At 38.4% G+C, this 19,430-nt stretch overlaps 1 protein-coding gene across 2 annotated transcripts in view; it reads right to left on the bottom strand.

The window, feature by feature from the left end:
- Nucleotides 1-2,585: 2,585 nt before the first annotated feature.
- Nucleotides 2,586-19,430, bottom strand: part of AGPAT5 (1-acylglycerol-3-phosphate O-acyltransferase 5) — a 68,625-nt gene continuing 51,780 nt past the window's right edge. Inside the window, exons 5-8 of one of the 2 annotated variants that reach the window (XM_008067076.2) lie at nt 16,733-16,826; nt 9,915-10,073; nt 7,611-7,734; nt 2,586-4,999 (exon numbers count right to left, since the gene is read on the bottom strand). In XM_008067076.2, coding sequence (XP_008065267.1) covers nt 4,774-4,999; nt 7,611-7,734; nt 9,915-10,073; nt 16,733-16,826 — 603 coding nt within the window. In that variant the 3' untranslated portion in view covers nt 2,586-4,773. Of the gene's footprint in view, nt 5,114-7,610; nt 7,735-9,914; nt 10,074-16,732; nt 16,827-19,430 lie in introns of both variants that reach the window. The other variant, XM_008067077.2, reaches the window with a different exon arrangement.

Genomic DNA, 19,430 nt, shown 5'->3' on the forward strand with positions numbered 1-19,430 from the left:
CTCAGCCTTCCAAGTAGCTGGAATTACAGGCATGCATTACCATGCCCGGCTAATTTTTGGTTTATTGTAGAGATGAGGTCTCGTCAAGTTGCCCAGGTGGGTGTCAAACCTGTGGACTCAGACAATTCACTCACCTCGGCCTTAGACCATTCACTTTTAAAGACATGTAAATAGTTGGGAAATATTGAATTCCATCTTTGTTCAACAGAAAAAATGAGAGCACATTTTTCTTCTAGAAGTATTAGTTATGCGATTTGGTGCATTTTATTCAAACATCCTAGGCCTCCATTTCCTTCTATGTGAAATCGAGAGGCGCAGGAAGCACAATAACTTGTGTATTACCTGCAATGATCCATGCACCACACGTGGTGTTTACATATATTGACTCACTTGGCTTCAACGACCTTTGAGGTTAACACGGTATCTTACAGATGAGGGGCTTACAGCACAGAAACATTAGATAACTTGCCTGGGGTCAAATAGCTAGCCATTGGCAGAACCTGAATCCAAAACCTGGCAGCCTACCCCTCATTACTCTCAGGGGTCCTGCCCCCTGCTGCACAGAGCTTAGATGACAAAGAAGACTGGGCCCCAGGGGCGTCAGGCATCACGCTGCCTGACTGCAAGCTTGCCTCATCTCAAAACAGGTGAACCTTTAAAACAGCATGTGGCCTCCCCAGCTATATTTGGCAGTGAAAACATATACATACATAAGACATATATGTACACTTCATCACATATATAACTTTTTAATCACCAAATAACTTGAGATTCGTATTTTCTTTTTGCTGACTTGATGAAATACCAATAAACACAATAACACAAGTCAGAATTTATTCCCAAAATAACCATAAGGAGACAGAACACTTAGTCAAGTATTTTCCCTCGCTGGACACAGAGAGTATCAGTAGCATCCCCTTTCTTAAGATACATGAACTGATAAAACTGTAAAATATACCTTTCTTATATAGTCACATTTAAAAACATGAACCAGTAATAATTCACACAAGAGAACGGATCTCGTCAAAAGACATTTGTCGAGAGTCTGCTCTACACACCAGGTTTCCTTCAACATCTTAGAAGTACCTGAACTTTCTCTTTGTAGTTGCTTTTCTTTTTTTTCTTTCTTCTTTTGAGTTGGCATCTCACTCTGTCGCCCAGACTGGAGTGCAGTGGCCACTCCCGGCCACCGCAGCCTCAACCTGCTGGGCTCAGGGGATCCTTCTGCCTCAGCCTTCCCAGTTGCTGGAATTACAGGCATGCACTACCATGCCTGGCTGATTTTTTGATTTATTGTAGAGATGATGTCTCGCCAAGTTGCCCAGGCGGGTCTCGAACCCGCGGGCCCAGGCAATCCACTCACCTCAGCCTCCCGTGGCTTTCTTAGAAATAACTTTTTTTCCTGTTCAGGATAGTATGTATTCTATGTGATAACAAGGTATATCTTTGTCCTCATGTATGACCCCGTTGCTAAAATAGATTTAATTTTCATACAAAAATTGGAAAAGATGTCAAAAGACAATATCATAGTCATAATTTCTCTAAACAGAAATCCATGACTATATATTAGCATTCCATATTTTAATAAAAATCTTTAAATCCAGTTAATCATATGAATATTTTACCTATATAATATCAAATATCAGAATGTTTCAAATATGAGTTTGAGCAAAGTGCTTCTGTCCGTTCTAATGACTGGGTGTTACATAGACTGTATATAATACAAATTATACTAAATGGCAATATAATATTTCAGGTTAACCAAATTTTAATTAAAAAGTATGTTACTCATAAGGAAAACTGGTCCAAAGGAGCTTGTCAAGAAAGATATGTAATCCCACAAAACAGTACATGGAATATTTGCCAAGGTCTTTTCCTCGGTCTTCAATCTAAATACTTTGAAAACAAACTCTTGTTGAGGGCAAATTTATTTTTACTATACACTTGCAATTGTACCCAGGAATAATGCTTTGGCAGACATTTCTGTCTTCCTGAATGGGAGTCTGGTATATATTCAGGAGTTACTCTGTGCCTGTATCTCATGGGTAAATTTTATTCACATATTTCTAGATTTCCTTTCTTTTATGATACCAAAGTATTCAGAGAACATAATTATAAATCATGTAATATTACAAAAGAAAAAAATAAAGCTTATGTAACCTAAATAAAGGAAAACTGTCATCTCTCTAAATAAAAAAAAAAAAAAATTGCACGGAAATTAAACATATGAAAAATTATTAGCATGTATGATGGGAGAATTAGCCAGACTGGCACTTTTACCCAACAATGTGCCTAATTTTAGGCATGTGACATCTTTCATAGAGTCTGCTTAACAATTATGGAATTCCCAAGCAATTAATACTTGCTGTGCGTCTTATAATTAGAGTTAAGTTAACCAAACCAAAACACTGCCTCACAAATATGAGTATTTTAATGTATTTTTTAAAACTTTAGACAAGACTTAAGAAAAAAATATTATGGTTTTATAAGTTCAGGATGTAGAGCCAGTCATTAAGCCTGTATTATATGATGGAGTCTCTAGGTGAATTTTGGGACTAAAAATGTTAAACAGCACAGACATGAGAGACAGTGAAAGATTTTATTTTTTTACTTTCATCCAAATACACCCTTTTCTGAAAAACATAAAAGCATGCACATTGATGGCATTCTTATAAAGAAAAACTAAGTAATAACAAAGCTGTAAATCAACAATAATAATACAAACAAAAGTTTAAATGATATGTGAGAAGGGTGCAAGTAGGCATAATTTTAGAAAATAATAATTCAAGTCAGTATCAGTACAGGTTAAGGAGAAGCTTCTAATTTTCCAAACATTTTGACACAAAATTGTTTTCAACTACCATATTTTATAGACCTTTTGTGAGAAGTACAGTCCCAAGAAACATGATATTCAAGTGATCTTATGCAGGTTACTTTGCCTTGTTATAATGAATTATACTCCAAATAATTCCAGTGGTATTGCCTCTTGAAATTTAGAGCACATATATGAGACTTAAAATAAGTTCCATGACTTACATTTATTCTGGTCTAATTAGAAATAATTTATAAATTTAGGACTGTTAGAAAATGTACTTAAAGAAATGGGATTGATCTAAATTTTATATGACAGGGAAGAGATAATTACAGCGAGGCATGAACACACTTTTCCTAAGTTTTACCTACGACCCCTTTCATAATTAAGCCAATAGTACCCTGAGTGTACATGAGTGTGTGTATACACACACATACTAACATACACAAATCAACTCACACCACATGACTCTTTGAAGACGTTGCTTGAAACGGCTTACTCTCTGGTTTTGGAGAAGCAATGTAACACAGTCACTTAATTTTCCCTTAATCATTTTTTCATTTTATTTATGATTCAATTGGCGTGTTTCATGTGCACCATGGATATAATTTTGCAAAAAAACCCATTAGCAGTAGGTGAAATGCTCCCTCAAAGGATTAGCAGGCAATCAAGTTAAATCATGACACAGAAGCAGAGGAGATCGCACATCACAGAGGTACCCACATGGGACACACTGTCCCACGGGGCGGTGTGACTGGGTTCCTGGACACAGTGCTTGCTCTGAGGTGACACCCAATGCCGTGGCACTCCATTACAACTCACGGGCAAGAAACAGATTCACTCAGTCCCGATGAATCAAGACTATTTCACTGGCTTAAGGAAGGCAAACTTCCTGAGCAGACAAGCACAAGATGCTTCTGCATAGCTGGTGTGACGCCGCAAAGGGCTGAGAGTCCCGCTCCTAGGAGGGCAACGCCGGCTGCGCCCTGCTCCCCTTATGGTCTGTGCCAACTGCAGCGCCACTGACAAGACGCCGGGGACAAGCTGCAGCGCACAGACATGTGAAGGAAACATTCTGTTAAATCAAAGAAAAGTGGGCAAAAGGCGCGTGCCGGTAAATCTAGTCAGAATGTCCGTGAGGGCCCATTAGCTTGGATACCTAGGAACTTAGGGATCAGCCAAGGTTCACACTGATTACCGTGATCTTAAAAAAACAAAAACAAAAAACCAGAAACCTCGATGTTTCCAAGCACTTATGGCACCAATGCTATCAAGTGCTCATAGCAGAGCTTCAATCTTCAAAACACTGAGCCATTTGAAGCTCTGCTACAATGACTCAGTCATAATCTTAACTCAAACTTCATTCTCTTATTTTATACATTATTCTTTCATGTAGAGTACAGGGTGTGCAAACATGCCAAGTAACAGAACATGAGCTCAACAGAGCTTGCCCAGGAACCCATGTTTTGCCCTTTTCTTTGACCATCTTGATATCGAAATACAATTTCTTCCATTGGCTTACAGAAATTAGGAACAAGGGAAATATTACCCAGCTGTGAGATACTAAGTACTTTAGCATTTAGAGCTGTCAAGGTGTAATAACAAATATAGTGAAATATGCTGCAAATTAATGTTCAAAAATACAACCATCTGAATTACAAAATGATGGCAAACTGTCGAATGCTACTAATCTGAAGTTGTCCTTAGTTCATGGAACTGTGAGAACAGCAGAAACCCTGCTTAGCTTTTACTTGCTGCAGCTCCGGCGCTAACGCTGTGAAACCATGTGTGCTTGCCCGAGACCAACTTCCCATCAGCTTCAGTCAAAAATTCTCTTATCCAATGCTCAATCAACAAGGCTTTATTTACACTTCTTACTAAATTCAGGAAACAACTGATGTCATGTGTGGCCGCCGAGGACAGACCATGGAGCACATCCCGCTGCCTGGAGATGCTGCTGTTTACGCTTTGAGACTGACCCACAGGCAGCCGAGCAAGGTCCCGTAGATACACGTGTTTACATACAGTTTCCTTCCAACCTCGGTCATCAGCATGCCAGCAGTCACACCACTCAAGAACAGTGCTGATGGCAAAGTCTTCCCAAGACTTAGTTTGGAATTAACACTTTTCCCTGGAAGTCTGTTTCTTCTTGCTGGATCTGGTGATTCATAGAAGTCTATAAGCATCCTGTGGCCAGAATGAGAAAGATTAAACTCAGAGCTTCAGTGTGGGTCACTTCATTATTCCAAGTCAATCAGTATCCCTCAGAACCTGCTACGTGCTGGAGAAGTTCTACAGGTCCTTGGAAAAAAAGCACGAATCAGGAAACATCCAGAAACTTGGTTTAATGAAGCATCTAGTCTTTTAAAATATCTTTCATATGTCCTAGGATTAGTATATATGAATTGTACATGTAAAATTTCAAAACAAAAGGTTTTAAGCCATTTTGTGAGGATGTTTTTGTTTTTTAAACTCTTTGTTTATAAAATTTTGTAGCAATCGGACTCACAAACGTGTAACAGCCCATGACAGCTTCTCCTCCTCCTCCTCCAGCTCCCATTCCACTAGAAAGGAGCGGCAGTCCTGACCTAGGCGTCCCCAGTATCTGCAGCAAGTGGATGCCAGGCCCCTATGGACACCAAGCTCTGCAGATGCTCACGCCCCTGGTATAAAATGGCACAGTGTTTGCACATAACCTATGCCCATCCTCCTGTGTACTTTAAATCATCTCTAGAGTACCTGTAGTACCCAATACAATGTAAATGCTATGTAAAGTGGTGTATTATTATTTATTGTAATACTGCTATTTCTATTGGGCTTTTTCCTGAATATTTTCAATCTGGGGTTGGTTAAATCTTTAGATGTGGATAGGTGGATATCGAGGGCCGACTGTACATGGCATTTCCTAAAAAAGCCTGTATTCTCATGGAATTATAAAGGCAGGTAAAATAAGGAAAACAATACATTCATTTTCCTATCTAAAGAGATGCAGTAGCAGAACATAATAATCTCAAACACAAAAGTACAGAAAGAAAAATACGCTTTATAAATTGCATCCCCTATAGATAGCCACTGTTTAAAGTCCACACTCATCTGAAATACACAGAAATACCTACAACATAAAATGGGATAATAAATATTGTTCGGTCTTTCTTCTGAGCACAGATATTCATGTCAAGATCTCACTTTCTGAATTTCTTCCTAGCCAAAATAGTTCTGAATGACTGGCTTGATAAACCATGTCATGTACATTTGAGTCAATGAAAGTTAGAAATTTAACATAAAGTTTCATTTTCAACCTATTATACTTAAAAAAAATTTTTTTTTGAGTTGAAGTCTTACTTCTTGCCCAGCCTGGAGTGCAGTGGCACGCTCACGGCCACCCCAGTGTCAACCTGCTGGGCTCAAGTGATCCTTCCACCTCAGCCTTCCAAGTAGCCGGAACTACAATTGTGAGCTACCACACCTGACTGATTTTTATTTATTTATTGTATTTATTGTAGAGATGAGGTCTCGCCAAGTTGTCCAGACTGTTCTCAAACCCATAGGCTCAGGCAATCCTTTCACTTCGGCCTCCCAAAGTACTGGGATTACAGGCTTGAGCCACCATGCCCGACTATACTTTCAATAATTTTCACCTATTAAGGTTAACTCAGAAGGATTTATTAGGAAATATTTTGCTGTAATACAAGGAAAGGAAGAACGATGACAGTATTCTGAGAAGAAAGACACAGAAGAATAAAACAGTTGAGCAAAATATCTGACTATAAATATAACTTTGGAAGCATTTTTTAAACTCTTTATAAACCTTACTGTTCAACGTGGTGCGTCCTATAACTAATGGATACGTTTTTCAAAAAGAGGATAAAAAGAATACATGTTCAAAATATATCGCTCAAAAACAGGATATATATCAGAAAGAATAAAACTTCATCGATTATAAAACAAATGGTAAATATCATAAAGTTTTCATCCAAAAAAAAATTTTCATGCAACAAAACTGAACTTCTAAGTATCATATCTGAATCTAAGACTCATTCTTTATCTTCCTAAAAAGAAAACCCTGAAATTTCTTTCTTGTATGAAGATACTCTAACATACTCAACTGATATCACCCATTACTCCCAGGTTCTCAGTGAGCACCAAGTCACTCTCGGCTGCACCACTAAGCTATGCCTCACCTGAAGGGAAGGGCATCCCAAAACATCTGGGATTTACTACTTACAGGTAACTCTCAGCAAGGCTCAACACTGCTATTTGCTCCCAAGTGACATCAGCACAAACACAAGGTCAAGCCCAAAAGTGTCTAGGGGCCTCAAAATACTAATAACAGAAGATATTTTGATCCTACACATGTCACTTGCTTCTTCCTTTTCCAACAAACAAGCCAGTGTCATGTCCATCCTCAGGACAGACACAGTTCTGTACTTCCCAGAGCCCTCTCTTTCCATACATGCAGGCCGCACAGTGGTTCTTATGCAGCAACGTCACTTTATCTGACCCAAAAGGGCAGATTTGGGTATCTAATGTTGGCAAGTGTTTTATGTTTTTAAAAAAAGTTTCATATCTTACCACATAGCATTATCCAAGAAACACTGTAACTGAAAATACATGGATCCACCATACCAAATTCTTTTACAGTGTCTTGTAAAACATGAACAGATAGGCATGGAGTAAGATCTGACTTGAGTTTATAAAAGGCATTCTTGAGATAATAAAACTTTAATTTGAAGTTGTTTACTATATTGAAGCTAAATTGAACCAAAGTTATTCAAGTACTGGTATTGTTGTTACTCACTTATCTTTTATTTCAAAGCGTTCATGAAGCCATCTCCTCATACACTCTTGTTTTTCTGGGACATCTTTTTTGTCTATACGATCAATGTGAATATGAATTCTTGGACATTCATTGCAGAGAAATTCTAACAGAAATCAAAAATATTATAATTTTACTATTTTAGAACTCATGGTTATATAATATAATGAAAATAAGGCAATAAGGCAAAAGTTTTAAAATGATGGAAAAATACATTATTTCCTTAACTAAGTAAATAATTTAAAAAATAAGGATTATAAACTGGTGTTTGGGTTTCAAGTTGAAGTAGAAGAGCATGTTATAATTTCCAATTAGACTACAGTCATGCAGCCACTAATTAAATCAGTAGTACCAGATGGGATTTTTCGTAGAACAACTTTTAGTGCTTCAGGCAACTCTGGAACAGGAAGCTGGGTCCTAGGATAGATCCATACCATCCTAGGAAGGGATCCCAAAATGCTATCGCCACCAGCCCCCTCCCAGAGTATCACCTGTCACCAGGTAACTTTTGCTTTCCTCACCCAAATCATGTGCTCCCCAAGGACACGGGGAGTCGGGTCAGTTCACTGGTGCACCCCCTGACCTGGTCAACAACTGGCCCTTAGAGGCACTTATGAAGCCCTGACTCCCAGCTCCTGGCTTACTGCCATGAGGCCACATCCACCTTGGGGGAGCAGCTGCCTCTCCTCTGTGAGCTGGCCATAGCTGCTCATCACTGGTACTCCTTGTTTTCTTAGTATTTGCCATATTTTGACATATTATACACTTGATTCAGGAACCAAAATTCTTACTGCAAAATAGCCATGAGCCCTTAAATAACTGCAGTCTCTAAGACATGCCAAGCAGAACTGTGCATTGGTTCAGGCACACACAGTGGAGTCAGGCACACACTGGGTCTCAAAACCTTGTGCAACCCTTAGCAATGTCGACCTCTCTGTGCCTATACGTCCAAGTTTGTAAAACAGCGACAAGCATAATCATGACCTGATAGGGTCATTATGAGGGAGACTTCGGGTGCTGCAGGAGTGCTTACACCACAGTGTGCACATGCGTTTTAGCAGCACTCCATCCTTTTATTTCAATTTAGGATACATAGAAAGACATTCCAAGCAGGCGCGGTAGCTCTTGCCTGTAATCCTAGCACTCTGGGAGGTTGACATGGGAGGACTGCTTGAGGTCCGGAATTTGAGACCAGCCTGATATAAGGAAACCCCATCTCTACCAAAAAAAAAAAAGTTAGCCAGGCATAGTGGTGTGTTCCTATAGTCTCAGCTACTCAGGAGACTGTGGTGGAAGGATCATCAGATCCCAGGAGGTTGAAGCTGCGATAAGCCATGACTGTGTCACTGTACTTAAGTCTGAGTAACAGAGTAAGATCCTGACTCAAAAAAATAGATTAAAAAAAGACAAATGCCTCACAAGCTGAGAATATCATTCCATAAAACTTCCAAGGCACATCAAACTCAGGATGCCACAGGAGTAGGTTTCACTGAAAAATATGTTGGTGGTTCATATTTTGAATATCTGCCTTCATAGAGTCTACTGATACTAGCCCTCTGAGAAGCATGTCAGTTCAACTTGAAACAGCTGCCAAGGTAAAATATAAAGGCCAGTGTTCTTGCTCTTGACCCCAGCTCAAGTGGATACTTTGAAAGGAAGATGGAAACTCCACACACTTCCTTGTTTGCCTAATCCCATGTTTAAATTTTTCTAACAGTCAAGAATATCTTTGGTTAGTTTAACTAAACTACTCTGATAATCTAAATTCTATTTTCTTCCTGGTTCTATTTGACATAGACAACAGTTCAGAGATCCTTAAAACCTTGCAAATGTTTGAAAAAAAGAAAGAAGAAAGCTACACTTAACCATCTTTCTTCTGGTCATTCAAAGATACCAAATTTCATACATAATTTATGAAAAATCACTTAAAGATTAGCACTGACCATTAATGAACACCTCAATATTGCCAGGTGAGTACTCCCCTTCCTCATTCCTTCCTCTCCATTTCTATATGTGAACTTTGGGTAGAAAGAGGCTGTAATAATGATCATCGGTGAGTCCAAAGGACTACTATGGCAGCCAAGAAATACCAAACTTAGCAGGACTAGCGAAATTTCAACTGTTCCATATTAATGACATCGTGAAAAACACATCAAGGAAATGTAGGATCAAGGAAATGTAGGAAGTACACTTACGGATTTTTGAAAAACGCAATATATACTCACTAATACATGAATTGCAGAGGTAATAGAGTAGACATGTTTCCAGTGTATGAACCAAACTTACCAGTCATGGATGGAGAATGCTTTTGCTGCCGCATGTTGTCTTTTCCTTCATAGACCACCGTAACATCATAAATTGCATCCAAATAACTCTTCATAGAATCAAAAGCAACATGAGTTGCTTTTATACGGGGTGTCAGCACATGCTTTAATACTGCAAGGCCTAGAAAAGAAGCCAATTCATTGTGACCATAAATTGGTTACAAAATACTTATATAATAAAATACATTAAGTTCAAAATCTTGGCCAGGCTCAGTGGCTCAGCCTGTAATCCTACCACTTTGGGAGGCCAAGTCAAGTAGATTGCCTGAGACCGCGGGTTCGAGAATCACCCAGGCAACTTGGCAAGACCTCGTCTCTACAATAAATCAAAAATTAGCTGGGCATGGTAGCACACGTCTGTAATTCCGGCTACTTGAAGGCTGAGGCAGAAGGATCACCAGAGCCCAGCAGGTAGAGGTTGCGGTGGCTGGGAGAATGCCACTGCACTCCAGTCTGGGCGACAGAGTGAGACTCCAACTCAAAAAAAAAAAAAGTTAAAAATCGCAATTAGTTTAAATTTCCACAATTAGACCAGAATCTATCAATGCCATAACTTCATATCTACAGGGCTTTATGTTTAGATAACACTTTAGTCATATGACTGTTTCCATTTAAACCAACATTCATTGGATATCTATTTATTAAATGTTGACATATACAAGACACTGTGTTGGAAGCTGTCAGAAAATGGAGCCCCCAGAAGATCATGGCCTACTGAAATCCTTCAATTTAGGAAACCCTGACAAAGAGTCTCGTTTCTGGCAGCTGAATGAAGGCCACAGCATCCTGCCCATGTGACTCCAGATGTTTCAGGAGCACACTTGGGCTTGCTGACTCCTAGTCTATGTTCCCTTTAGCTCTACATCTGTTCACACAGAGCCTGGGGGAGAGGGAGACTCCAACAATGACCTCCACTGTGCACAAGAGCTGAAGAGCTGACATGGCCCGTGTATTGTGAAACACAGACCTGGTATTTTTAGGATAAACTGAGACTCTAGCTTCTTGGTATGCTTTCTAAAATTCACCATTTTAAAGTGTGCAGTTCAGGGGCTTCGAATCTGTTCACAGAGCTGTGCAATTATCACCACCACTGACTTTCGGACCTCAGTTCTCAGTACTGTGGAGAGACACCGTGCGGCCCCTGCAACCTCCTCTCCCAGTCTGGCTGCCACTGCTCTGCCTTCTGTCTCTACGGAACTGCTCATTGCGGACACTCCATATCAAGAAAACCATACAGGGTCTGGCTTCCCTCACTTGGCGCCATGTTTCTGAGGTTCTGCCGTGTGGTTGCCTGTGTCAGCACTTCATTCCTTTTTATGGCTGAATAACATCCCATTGTGTAGACAGGTCACATTTTGTTTGCCTCTTCATCAGTTGATGGACATCTGGGTTCTTTCCACATTTTGGCTCTTATGAATAGTGTTGCTGTGAGCATTCATATTAGCAGTGTGTGAATATTACATGTGAACAAGTTTTTGTATGAACATGTGCTTGCAATTTTCTTGGGTATACCTGATGTACTTTTAAAAACTTCTTTAACTGCAATTATCTAGAACTAACTGCAGTCATTAGTGTTCCTACTAGTGTTAAGGATTTGCTCTTCTACCATTCTTAGTTTCTATTACCTCCCTTTTCCTTAACTAAACTACTGACAATTTAACAGAAAACAGTAGCTCTTGAGAAGTGACATGAAAATAGACTAGAAAAAAAACTAGTCTAGGTTTTCTACTGGCCTCTTTCCAAGGAAAAGTAGCTGCAGAAGGAAGAACAGCTATTATATGGTGGGACTGTCCCACAGAAGAATCTTTAAAATGCAGGGCAATGTGGGAAAGAAAAAGCTTCCCACAATTACACATCTGACTTCCGACCCAGGGCAGAAGCAGCTCGATTTATTCACAAACTTGTAGCAAAAATCTGAAAGTATACTAAGTTGGGAAACATTTATTTGTTAACTAGATTAGTTAACACTTCCTTCTTTGCTATTAGAGCCCATCCAATTTTATTAAGTCCAAGGTTTCACAAAGTCACTCTTTGATGTTCATTAAGAATAATTAATTACTACTCTAAGTAAGTTAGTAATAGAAAGGTGATATTTTTAAAAACTAAAAGTTATAATGAAGGTCTAAAAAAATCAGCTTTGTGGCATGAATAAGGGACAGCCATTAGTAATAATGTAAACAAAAATTGTTTAAAATCGAATTGAGGAAAACACTGGGCGCATCTTCAATTAGTCCAAACATATTTTCTACATCAAAGCCTCTGTATCAGATCCAAATCCAGCATATTCCAGGTTTCAGTACCCCACTCTTGAAAGGGAACAGCCAATACAGCCAATGAGGATGAAGAAAACCAAGGGAACTGTGGTGACACAGATGCCTGCGAGAAAAACAACTGGTCACTCCCCGCACCGGAAGATACCGGAAGGCAAGAGCTGGGAAGTGACGACATGCCAGCTTTACATACGAGCGGCTTCGTGTATGCTGGGTCAGAATTTTCAGGAATGGCAGGAATGGAAGCTCAAAGAGTGGGTTTAGTGAGGTGTTGATTTGTAAGGTAATAAAAAACCATAGCAATCTCTCCTATATTTATTAACACACGGTCTACTAATTTCCAAGGATTCAAATAACATGAAAAACTCTTACCATTAAGACAAACAAAACTCAGTCCTTCTTTATAGCTCAGAAGCCACTTCCCATACCTAACCCAGAGCCTATAAACTCCTCTAGCCCATCCATGGGATTATCTACAATCTCTGAACAGTGACAAGTCACTCACTCTCCTGAAATCTTTGGTCAAAAACAGTTTTACAAGAATAAATCAGAGGCCAATTTGACATTCAACAGAGAGAAAACCAAATGCCAAGGTGCTCTTATTTGCCTGCTTAGCTTGAGTCCACCATATTGAGACTTGACTCTGCCTCTAGAGAACTATATGAAGGCCCTGAGCCCTAAACAGAGAAAAATAGCAGCTAACTAGGTTAACACTTCCTGGTTGGTATCCAGCGTCTGTTCTGGTACCTCCTTTGCCTTGTTCCCATCTCCAGAGCTCCTGAATTTAGTTCTGTTTCAGATCTCCTGAACAGCACTAAAGATAATCTGCTATCTCCTTTTCTGAGTTTCCTCCTAGGGGTCATTTATGGTGGTGATTGGGTATAACTGAAATTTTTCAGCTAATATTGTATATAAATAAATGATAAATACGTTGGACAAAAATACTTTAAAGATTCATGTTTTAAAATGTTATGTTTATATACAGAATTCAGTCTGCACGGTATTTAACTTACATTATATACTCGATTCCAAGAAATTAAGTAACTGAGGCTCAGAGAGATATAATCTTGCTCAAAGTCACACAGCTAGCAAGACCTTATAATGCTTAGTTCAGTATCTTTCTATACCCTATTAATAAGCAAGTTACTATGCTAACACTAAAAACATGTAGGCTAGAGATTATTTATAAGAAAAGATAAACATTTGTTTAAATGTGTGGGTCATTCTTGAATCTCTTATTCAGGTCCCTTTCCCATTTTTTAGCTTGTTTTTTCTTATTCATTGCAAAAACTTTTTAATGTTAAGTATACTAATGCCCTATATTACAAAATATTATTAACTTGCCATTTGCCACCTAAATTTGTTTACATGATGTCTCAGACATAAAAATAATTTTTAGGCAGGGTATGGTGGCTCACACCTGTAATCCTAGCACTTTTGGGTGGCCAAGATTATAGGACTGCTTGAGCCCAAGAATTCAAGACCAGCCTGGGCATACAGCAATTACTATTAATATTATTATTATTCAGTTGGCTACATAAAAATTTCCTCTATAGCTTATTCCTCTGTTTTCATGTTTTGAAAGGACTCTAGAACCTATACAATAGCCACTGTTATTCATAGAATGAAAACTAAACTTCATAAATCTTGAAGATAAAAAAGATCAACCTGAAAGGTCTGGGTATTTGGCTTGCCACTGTAGACACATCACTGAACTCCTGTTTTCTATTACTGGGGTTCAAAAAGTTTAAGTATGTCATCTCTGCTAGCTGCTATGGTTAAAAACGCCCACACATGCACATTCACGCACACACGAGGGGCTCACGTTAATGGGTTCAGGAGGGAGATGAAGATACATTAAATTCAGAATTCCTTACTAAACACTTGAATGTAAAATACCTAAAGTGATTCTAAAGAAAATTAGGAAAATTAGCTAAAGGAAAACGTTGCAAATCACAGAAAAAGGTTTAAACCTAAAGCAGCATCAGATATCTGCGAGGCCCATGTGGAGAATCTTCCCTCTTGCCCATCTCTGCGTGTCCTGCAATAGGGATGTAACTGCTGTCAGCACATCCCTGTCTCTTTTTCTTAATGAAACTTAGGCAAGAAAACTTGACAGGCCGGGCGTGTGGCTCACACCTATAATCCCAGCACTTTGGGAGGCTGAGGTAAGAGGACTGAGTCCACGGGTTCGAGAGCAGCCTTGACAACTTGGTGAGACTTCATCTCTACAATAAATAAATAAAAATTAGCCAGACGTGGTGGCACGTTGTCTGTAGTTCCAGCTACTTGGAAGGCTGAGGCGGAAGGATCACCTGAGCCCAGCAGGTCGAGGCTGCGGTGGCCGTGAGCATGGCACTGCACTCCAGCCTGGGCGACAGAGTGAGACTCCAAACTCAAAAAAAAAAGAAAGAAAGAAAGAAAGAAAGAAAACAGAAGGACAGAGTCACTGAGATAGGAAATATGAGTGGGGGGTGGAAGGATAATTAATTAAGCTTTCTCCCATTCTATCTTCGACATCCTGAGTCGGATATGCCTTTGAGACATCAAGTGAAGCTCCCCAGTGTGCAACTGTATACACAGGTCTACAATTAGGCAGAGATGCCAATGGGAGAAAGCTTTCTGTGAGTTACCAGCAGTCAAATAAATAGTGGCCGAAGCCACGGATTTAGAGGAAGACTACCATGGAAAATAAAGAATATGAAATGAAGGAAAGACCGAAATCGAGCCTGGGCAACATAGCAAGACCTCATCTCTATACAAAATTTAAAAATGAGCCGGGCGTGGTGGCATGAATCTGTGGTCTCAGTTACTCAGGAGGCTAAGAAGGGTTGATCCCTTCAGCCCAGGAAGTCCAGGAAATGGTCAGCCGAGATTGTCCCACCGTACTCCAGTCTGGGAAACAAAGTGAGACACTGACTCGAAGAAAAAAAAAGACCAGAATCAGACATTGCAAACAACATATGAAACAGGAAAGAATGAAGCAAAGGACGTTTGAAAGAAGATAGGAAAAAAATCACAGAAAAGTAAGAGAAAGTATCAAGAACTTCCTATCCGATCACAAGAACTGAGGGGTGAGTGAGAACTGAAAAAGCTGTAAGAAAACTACAGGTTCAGAAGTTGTTGTTGCCTGTTAATGAAAGGGGTAAATGAGGATGCTGGCAAGGGGGAAATGTAAAATTGAGGGAGATGGTTTTGTTTTGTTTTTAAATGTGAAAAGGGCAACACAGACAATGGTACTGCCAAAGAGCGATGAAAATGCCAGAATGGGATGTCTAGACCAGATGAGGGAAGCAGTAAAAGTCAAAGTGGAGTTGACAGATTGGGAGACAAATTGAGCCTTTCTGTTCCTGAACCATTCCTTGATACAGGCAGGGTATGTATACCTGGAGTGAAACAAACTAGCATTTTAAAAATGTATCATTAGAGGCCAAGTGTGGTGGCTCACAACTATAATTTCAACATTTTGGGAGGTCAAGGAGGGAGGAACACTTGAGGCCAGGAGTTTGAAACCAGCCTGGGCAACATAGCAGCTAGATCTTCATCTCTCAAATAAAATAAAATAAGAATGTACTATTACAAACAATTTCATATACATATGACATATCTTCTCTTATAAGCACCTTGTAAGAGTTCTACCTTACCATTTTAATTAAACTAAAGTTAAATAAAATTAAAAATTCATTCACTTGGATGCCCTAGTCATATTTTGAATGCTCAATAACCATGTGGGTAGGAGCAAGCACACTGGATAATGTAAATAAAGACTTCATCATCATTACTACAGAAAGTTCCATCAGAGAGCACTGTCACACACCCTGGCATGTCACAAGCAAAACATTTGCTCAGTAAGTGCTTGATGATCAATATATGGAGACCACATACTAAATCACAGTCAATCTTCAAAGACTCCTCTGAGAACACAGTGTAGCCACTGTTTTCTGTATATTTCCCAATTTGGTTAAACTGCATAGTTTACTGGGGTATTAGTTATCCAATTTTCTAAACTATAGATATTAAGAACATCACCACTGTTGAGGACTTTAATAGTTTCCAAGTGCTTTCAGCTAACTCTGTGTAATAGTCTCCATTAAGCAACGGATTTAGAGGCTTATTAAATCTTGTCATTTAATTCTTACACAAATTTAGGTCTACCCATAAGGTATATATATTTTTTTTAAGAAACGAAGAAACTGAAGCTCAATTATATTAGGCAACTTGCGACCATATCAGTAACAGAAGCTGCAGTTTGGATTCCAACTTACATATGTCAACCTACAAAATAGCATTGTAGTAAGCACTTGAACTTAACCTTTCAGACATATGTAACAGCCTGCAAACAAATTAAGAAGAAGTTTCATTTTCTAAGAGATAAGACATACATCCATTCAAGGAATAAATACATATCCATTCATTCAATTGTTGTAAAACACGAATATCTTCTTCAGGAGAAAACTAAAAAGGTCATTTTCATTTAAAATGTTTTGCTCAAATACAAATTTTTACCTACCGTGTTGAGCAGCAAATGCCTGACTAGCTGAAAGGACTTTTCCTGGTCTTGCAGTGTAATACCTTGTACCTTCTGGAAAAATCACAAGATACATCTGTAGGGCATAAAGGAAATTTGGGTTATTTTGTGTGAGTTTTGTTGTTGTTGACTTAACAATACTAACCCTACTAATGCTAAGAGAGTATCTCCTATGGTGGGGAAAAAAACTGTATATTCTTTTACACACGAGCTTTGTTTCAAGCAGAGCAACCAAAACGTAACGATTCAATTAAGTCTGAACACAACATGAACTGCATTTAGGATACAGTGCTACATTCATCAGTAGGTCAGTCATGAAGAATCTAAAAACATTTCTAATTACATGCTAATAACTCACTAATTAAAAATTTAGCCATGAAATGCTGAGTTATACAAAACTTCATACATAGTGAAACAGCTTTTTTCTTCCAAAGGTCCTGTAATACGATATTTTTTAAAGGTGCAAATTTTAGATACTAATATCCTTAAGTATCAACACTAAAAGTATAACTTATTTGAAGGAAATAAGATATTAATATCTGAATTTCCACCATGTAAAAGGTAGTAAGTGTTCATATTTCAAAAGCTACACACAGAATTTCTATCTCAGGAACACAGAGCTTCCTTAATGTACTTTAAATTATTTCACTTAAAAGCAACCTCATATTTGTTACACCAATTGAAATCGAAATGATATACTCATAAATAAAAGAGATTGTCAAGCTGCATGTTTACTAAGTAATCAATTAGTTTAAGCTTTTACAAAACTTTTCTCCTTGGGAAAGTAAAAACAAACATTAAAATTAGACAGCAAAAACTCCTATCTTGAGAACTGAATTACAAAAACTACACTAATACTTCTGATTGATAGCCAACAGAATGAAATAAGACACTCATACCAAATCTTTTCAAGTGCAAGCAAAATGCAGGAAACAACAAGACAGGAATTCATGGGAGAAAACTTGATTCACTCTATCTATTCTCACTAAATCCCAGACAATATTGCCTACCTGTGTACAGCTGGTACCCAAGCATTCCCTTATCTGAATGACCTAGGATTATGAAACGCCTCCTTAACGAACCTGTGAGAGTTTGAATGTCTTCATTAGACAAATTTATGTGCAAACTCTTCCAAAGTTATCTGAAGAACTGAGGTTATCTGAAATACTGGCATAATGGTATTTCTGAAAATCTTGCATTTTCAGCTTTTTTGTGAATATATAAGTTATTTATTCATCCATATAAAGCTCTTCAGAACACATTAACTTTCCCTAAGTTCAAAATTAATAGACTATATTATATATCTTTATAGTATTTGATAATGATATAGTATTTGATATATAGTATTTGACCAGATCTGTTTTTAAAAATATAGAAAAATGAGCAAAATTAACCCAGCAACTAGAAGGAAAAAACTGGAAGAAAAACATTAGTTTGTTCCCAAAACCATACATTCATTTTCATGAAAGTATATTTTGATTCAGTAAGGTTTGTATTCAAAACCATGAAAGCAATTGCCATGGGCTATTAGCTTTTAGCTCAATCATTTATAAACACAATGATTCATGATTTCTAAGGTTAATAATAACTCATGTGGTATTTTCTGTGTCTTACATGTTTAATATAGAAGAACACTGATAATCAGCAAGAAAGCATGAATGAACAATTCATTCAGAGCTCAAGCAAAAAGTATTTCCTTGGTGCTAGGAAAACTGGCTGACCACATGCAGAAGAATGAAACAAAATCACTACCTATCATCAGACACAAAAATCAAGTCTAAATGGATCAAAGACCTAAATGTAAAACCTCAAACTATAAGAATCTTAGAAAACACAAGAAAACCTTTACAGAAATTGGAACAGGCAAACAATTTGTGATCAAAACCCCTATAGTCCATGCCATAAGAGATAAGATTGGCAAGTTGGACCTCATCAAACTGAAAGGCTTCTGCAAAGCAAAAGAAACCATCAAGAGAGTGGGGAGAAAGTCCATGAAATGGGAAAAAATATTTGTGAACTATATATCTGACAAAGGTCTAACACCCAGGATTTACAAGAAACTCAAATGCACCAAAAGGAAAAAAACTAACAGTCCTATTAAAAAGTGGGCAAAAGTTAAGAATAGACACTTCTCAAAAGAAGACATATGAGAGCAGCCAACAGATACAGGAAAAAATGCTCAGCCTCACTAATCATCAAAGAAATGCAAATCAAGACCATACTGAGATACCAACTAACTCAAGGCAGGATGGCCATCACTAATAACTCAGAAAACAACAGATGCAGAGGATGCAGAGAATAGGGAACACTCTATACTGTTGATGGGAGTGTACAACCTCTGTGGAAAACAGTGTGGCAACTTCTAAAGACCTAAAAATTGACCTTCCATACAACCCAACAATCCTCCTACTGGGAATATCTCTTGATGGTTTCTTTTGCTTTACAGAAGCTCATTAGTTTGATGAGGTCCCACTTGTCTATCTTATTTCTTATGGTATTGATTGGCCTTTCGGGTTCTGAATAGGGATTGGTTGCCAGTTCCAATTTCCATAAGGGTGTCTCTTGCATTTTCTAAAATTCTTATAGTTTGAGGTTAATGCAACCTTTCTGGAAGACAGTGTGGCGATTTCTGAAAGAACTAGAAATTGACCTTCCATATGACCCAGCAATTCCCCTACTG

This window comes from Carlito syrichta, unplaced genomic scaffold, assembly GCF_000164805.1.
Source record: "Carlito syrichta isolate Samal-C Ts95f unplaced genomic scaffold, Tarsius_syrichta-2.0.1 Scaffold309283, whole genome shotgun sequence".
NCBI classification, from domain to species: domain Eukaryota; kingdom Metazoa; phylum Chordata; class Mammalia; order Primates; family Tarsiidae; genus Carlito; species Carlito syrichta.